The 6,333-nt window shown below is 47.8% G+C and overlaps 1 protein-coding gene across 2 annotated transcripts in view; it reads left to right on the top strand.

The window, feature by feature from the left end:
- Nucleotides 1-462: 462 nt before the first annotated feature.
- The window catches only part of dact1 (dishevelled-binding antagonist of beta-catenin 1), a 15,804-nt gene continuing 9,933 nt past the window's right edge, over nucleotides 463-6,333 (top strand). For both annotated transcript variants that reach the window (XM_084914721.1, XM_084914720.1), the window contains exon 1: nucleotides 463-977. In XM_084914721.1, the coding sequence (XP_084770847.1) occupies nucleotides 738-977 (240 nt within the window). In that variant the 5' untranslated portion in view covers nucleotides 463-737. The remainder of the gene's footprint in view (nucleotides 978-6,333) is intronic.

Genomic DNA, 6,333 nt, shown 5'->3' with positions numbered 1-6,333 from the left:
TCTGCTGCAAACACCTGAGTAGAGATCAGGACAGCAGACACAAACCTAAATGATAATAAATTCATGTTTCAGCATGCTCACTATCCACTGGGACGGTTTCTCTTTTATATGCTTAATTTCCTGAAAAGGATCGAATGTGTTTGTAGTTTTAATGAACTTTATGACTGATATTATTGATCATCTGTCCTGATGCTCACGTTGATGACTGTGTTTGTTCATATTTACTGTGACGATTGGGCCTCGTTTCTTCAACTCTCAAAACACATTTTCAAAATCTACATGAAAGCTTGAATCGTGTTCTTGGTTCACAGCGCGCGTATCCTTTAGGGGTATGGAATGAGCTCTTCTGCAGTATAAAAAGTGAAACTGAGGTATTTTTATTTTGAAGGAGAGGAAAGGAAGCGCGCGTTTGTCTGCTGGGCTTGTCTGTGCACAGGGGGCGGGGTTTAGTGGTAGCGCGTGCAGCGGAGGTTCAGTGTGTTCGGATCTTCGGTGGCGCCAGCAGCTCCCAGCTCTGCCCGCATCTCTGCGCCTTCTCTCTGGTTCTGTGCGTGCGGCGGCTCTGGGGAGGCTCGGAGCTCCCTGCGGACCGCCCGAGGACACCCCGCAGCGTATTGCTGACGGCACCGACGGAGACCCGAGGGCCCGGTTCGCGCTCCGGGGCTTTCAGGTGAGGTCCAGGTGGGCTCGGCAGGTGTGTCTCCGCGGGATGCTCCCGCCCTGAGCTCTGTTGGGAGATGCTGCCGTCCGGGACCTCCAGGCGGGACAAAGCGGCGGTCCGAGAGCGGTTGGAGGCCTCCGTGTCCGGGCTCGGGGAGCTGGAGCTCCTGCGGCGGCGGCAGGAGGTGCTGGTCCGGGCCGCGCTGGAGCTCCGGGAGCCACGAGAGGAGGAGGAGGAGCGGCGGCGGCGAGAGGCTCCGCTGAGCTCGGAGGAGAAACTGCTGGAGGGGAACATCCTGCTGCTCCGGAAACAGCTGGTAGGTCCTCACCTGTGTCTGTCTATGACCTCTGACCTCTGTGAGCCTGGGTCAGGGTGCAGGGAGTGGTCAGCCTGACGGTCACGTGCAGAGCTGCAGGTAGTCAGCTGATCAGTGATGATCAGTCACAGGATAAAGTGTCAAATCTCCCTTGACATGTGAGCAAAAACCATTTAATATTTACACTTCTCCATATTTTACATGAAAAACACTAAAATGTGTTTGTGAAAGAAAAGAATGTCGTTCATTAATAATTAAAAGTATTATTAAAAATGAGTAAAACAAACTTATTTTATCATTATGCTGTTATCATAAAGAAATAACTTTATGTTATGTTATTTACATCAATAAATATTCAAAATCAATTATTTCTTTCTGGTGAATTTGAACCTGCTGGGCGGGTTTCAGAAAATCAAGTTATTAAATTTAAATTTTAGGTTAAAATCAGCGAAAACACAGAATTGATCAATCGATCGGTAACAGCAGAGACGAGGAGGTGGAACCTCACAGTGGGTGTGCAGCAGACAGAAATGAGGACTGAGCACAGAGCCCTGAGGAACTCCTCAGGCTGACCTGAGATCAGCACACCTGTGCCAGGTATGCCAGAGCAGTGGTTCCCATGGCGATAATTTATCAGAGGAAGAGGAGCAGGCTTCTGATTTTTCCCGAAGATTTTCTATGAGGCCTCAAAGCTGCTGATCCATCAGATTGGAAAATCACCTGTTGTCAGGCCACGCCTCCTACATCAGCTGTGGGACAGTCGCACCTCTGTGGCTGCTGTGAATGTCTCCTGCTCTGTTGTCGGACAGTGAGAACATCTGCGTACCTGCACAAACCTGGACTTCCTGTTTGAGTCGGCGTCACCTGAAATGAGCGACTGAGTTCAGAAACATATCAGGAAGGTGTTCACTGAGGGCGGAGCTGAAGGCGGAGCTGGAAGTGAAGGTGTGAGGCACATCTAAATCGGCTGTTTTGTCGCTCAAACTTCGGCATCACGTGGACGGCTGCAACCAATCGTGTGCCTCTCTGGTTAAATTCCCACAATCCTTTGCAGAGCTTCACTGACCCAAACACAGGCGCACGAACACAGCTCCAGGCTGACGTGAAGCTGAAACCAAAAAGGTCAAAGGTCAGAGACCAAGGAAGCTTCAAGTTGGGAAGAAGAAAAACAGGAAGTGATGTCACACCGAGGTTGATGTCAGGCTGAAGCTGAAGATGTGGAAACACTGGAACGGGCCCGGCCTTCACTTGGATCTCCACTGAGAGCACTTCCTGTCAGTTGACCGTCAGCTGTCGTCCCCGTGCTGCGTTCAGGTGCCGCTCCTCACACGCCGGCGTGTCAGTAAGAGCTTTGAAGTGTGGGCGTGAAGTCAAACAGGATGGAGGCGCACAGAGGGGAGGAAGAGTCTCTTCGTCTTCATCTGCACGGTCAAGGCGCATTCAGGTGCACGTTGGGAAGCCTGGACATGCGGGCGCTGTGTTCTTGTCCAGGATCTGACCTCAGATCTGCTCCCGGCTCACATGTCTGAGCTGGTCGAGCATTTGTTTGCTGTCTGTCCTGCAGCTGAAGCTCTTCCTCGCAGTCTGGATCGCATTAGTGACCCCCCACCCCCCACCACATTCAGCCCTGCCCCTCCCCTTACGAACAAATGGAGATTCCTGCGAGCGGCTGGAAACTCTGCAGCTCGACTTTCAGCTGAGACACAAACCAGGCGGCTGACTCATTCTCTAAAATCAGACTGAGAACGGACTGAGCGCACTCAGAATGGACTGAGCGCGCTCAGAACGCTCCGTGTCTCACAGCTATTCTGGTCCGACCGGTAACGTCCACAAACTCTGAACCGAGTGGCTGCTCTGACCTCTGACCTCTGACCTCTGACCTACTGTGTACTGTCCTGTGTGCAGTAGTATTGTGTGTACTGTGTGCAGTAGCACTGTGTGTACTGTACTGTAGTATGTACTGCTGTGACGTCAGGCTGGGCGCCATGTTGCTGTTTGGAGGCTTCTGATTGGCCCGTGGCTCATGCCACTCGCTGTCGGCTGGTGCAGACCGTCGGCCGCAGTGCCGCTCGAGCTTCTTCACTGAAACCAGCCGATCACTGCACAGGTGTCGGAACAGAGTAATCTGATTACAGTAACCTGTAACTTTATAGGGACATCAGTGTCGTTAAACATGGTGTTTTTGTTCTTTTTGGAACAGCTGATTGATTTGTGACATCAGCTCTGTTTTTACGATCAGACCGACGCTGTTGCCTGATTGGCTGCTCTGTGGTGGGCTGCAGAGCGTTTGGGGCAGTGAACGCAGCAGGGAGGAGCTTCCAGGCTTGAAACGGAGCTCGTGCTGCTGCACATTAAAGCGCTGAGGACCGACGCAGTCATGGGGTCAGCTCTTCGCTCTTTATTGGAACAGCATGATGGTGAAGAGGCAGGCTTTTATTTTGAAGGCTCACAGAGGTCCTTTAAACGTTTCTTAGGGTGAATTCGTAAAGCTGAACGAGCAGACATACAGCAAGCTGTAAGTAGAAACAGTGTTACCTGGGCGAACAGGTGGGCTGTCCCGATTGGGCGGTTAGTTTGTGTTTTTGTGTCTTTTCGGGCATTAATGGGTTCAACGTACAAACTGGGCCACTGAAGCCACTCTGAGCTAAAATCTGTGTTTTTTTTGAATGGAGTCAGGTAGATAGTGAATAAACCAGTAAGTCCTCTACGTGTGTTTTATAGTTGGAGCATGCTCAGTGCTGCAGGACGGCTGCGTGTGTGTGTGAGGTCGTGTTTAGCCTCAGCATTTCAATTCAATTCAATTCAATTCAATTTTATTTATATAGCGCCAAATCACAACAAAAGTCGCCTCAAGGCGCTTCATAGATACAGAGAAAAACCCAACAATCATATGACCCCCTATGAGCAAGCACTTTGGTGACAGTGGGAAGGAAAAACTCCCTTTTAACAGGAAGAAACCTCCGGCAGAACCAGGCTCAGGGAGGGGCGGCCATCTGCTGCGACCGGTTGGGGTGAGAGAAGGAAGACAGGATAAAAGACATGCTGTGGAAGAGAGACAGAGGTTAATAACAGATATGATTCAATGCAGAGAGGTCTATTAATACATAGTGAGTGAGAAAGGTGACTGGAAAGGAAAAACTCAATGCATCATGGGAATCCCCCGGCAGCCTACGTCTATTGCAGCATAACTAAGGGAGGATTCAGGGTCACCTGGTCCAGCCCTAACTATATGCTTTAGCAAAAAGGAAAGTTTTAAGCCTAATCTTAAAAGTAGAGATAGTGTCTGTCTCCCGAATCCAAACTGGAAGCTGGTTCCACAGAAGAGGGGCCTGAAAACTGAAGGCTCTGCCTCCCATTCTACTTTTAAATACTCTAGGAACAACAAGTAGGCCTGCAGAGCGAGAGCGAAGTGCTCTAATAGGGTGATATGGTACTACAAGGTCATTAAGATAAGATGGGGCCTCATTATTTAAGACCTTGTATGTGAGGAGCAGGATTTTGAATTCAATTCTGGACTTAACAGGAAGCCAATGAAGGGAAGCCAAAACAGGAGAAATATGCTCTCTCTTTCTAGTCCCTGTCAGTACTCTTGCTGCAGCATTTTGGATTAGCTGAAGGCTTTTCAGTGAGTTTTTTGGACATCCTGATAATAATGAATTACAGTAGTCCAGCCTGGAAGTAATAAATGCATGAACTAGTTTTTCAGCGTCACTCTGAGACAGGATATTTCTAATTTTAGAGATGTTGCGCAAATGGAAGAAAGCAGTCTTACATATTTGTTTAATATGTGCGTTGAAGGACATGTCCTGGTCAAAAATGACTCCAAGGGTCCTCACAGTGTTACTGGAGGCCAAGGTAATGCCATCCAGAGTATGAATCTGGTTAGATACCATATTTCTAAGATTTTCAGGGCCGAGTACAATAACCTCAGTTTTATCTGAATTAAGAAGCAGAAAGTTAGCGGCCATCCAGGTCTTTATGTCTTTAAGACATTCCTGCATTTTAACTAATTGGTGTGTGTTATCTGGCTTTATGGACAGATAGAGCTGGGTGTCATCGGCATAGCAGTGAAAATGTATGCTATGTCTTCTAATGATGCTGCCTAAGGGAAGCATGTATAATGTAAACAGAATTGGTCCTAGCACTGAACCCTGTGGAACTCCATAATTAACCTCAGTGTGTGAAGAGGACTCTCCATTTACATGCACAAATTGGAGTCTATTAGATAGATATGATACAAACCACTGCAGTGCAGTACCTGTAATACCTACAGCATGTTCTAATCGGTCTAATAGGATATTATGGTCAACAGTATCGAACGCTGCACTGAGGTCTAGCAGGACAAGCACAGAGATGAGTCCACTGTCAGAGGCCATAAGAAGATCATTTGTAACCTTCACTAAAGCTGTTTCTGTGCTGTGATGAGCTCTGAAACCTGACTGAAACTCTTCAAATAAACCATTCCTGTGCAGATGATCTGTTAGCTGTTTGACAACTACTCTTTCAAGGATTTTTGATATGAAAGGAAGGTTGGAGATTGGCCTATAATTAGCTAAGACTGCTGGGTCTAGAGATGCTTTTTGAGTAAAGGTTTAACTACAGCCAGCTTGAAGGCCTGTGGTACATAGCCGATTATTAGAGATAGGTTGATCAATCGATCTGACCAAAGCCGCTTCGTCCCGATTGGTTTAAAATATCACCACGTGGAGACTGAGGCCAGCAGGCAGCTGATAGAGAAAACAGCTGGATGGGTTACACACACACACAACAGAGTAACACACACACACACACAACAGAGTAACACACACACACACACAACAGAGTAACACACACAACAGAGTAACACACACACACACTAGGGCTGCCACGATTAGTCGACTAGTCACGATTACGTCGACTATCAAAATCGTCGACGACTGATTTAATAGTCGACGCATCGTTTGAAGCTTTGTAAGATCCCAAAAGACGCAGGAATAAGTAGTAGGATTTAAGAGTGTAATAACGGACTGAAACAGAAGATGGCAGCATTGCATGTACAAGGATGCCAGCTGCCGTTAAACCCCGAAGAAGAAGTAGCTCTGTCCCAGAATTCATAGCGCGGCCCTGCTCAGTTGTCAACAATGGCGGCAGCTAGTTAGTTTTAATATTACTCTTATTATTCTTTCTGGGTCACAAAATAAACGTTTAACATATTTTCAGGCGAGAATGTAGCTGTGTAAACCTCAAATATCTGCTCAGTTTATCAAGACACCACATATTTTCAAAAGCGCTCCGATGTTTTCGGAGACGTCTGTTACCCGCTAGCTCAATAGCGAGCCGGGGGCAAAGCTCACTAGAGCCGTGAGAACACCGGACT

Source organism: Perissodus microlepis, chromosome 19 (assembly GCF_051167445.1).
Source record: "Perissodus microlepis isolate ML-2025 ecotype Zambia chromosome 19, ASM5116744v1, whole genome shotgun sequence".
NCBI lineage: Eukaryota > Metazoa > Chordata > Actinopteri > Cichliformes > Cichlidae > Perissodus > Perissodus microlepis.
The sequence above is the reverse complement of the archived record's forward strand: the minus strand, read 5'-3'. Positions and strand labels throughout refer to the sequence as shown.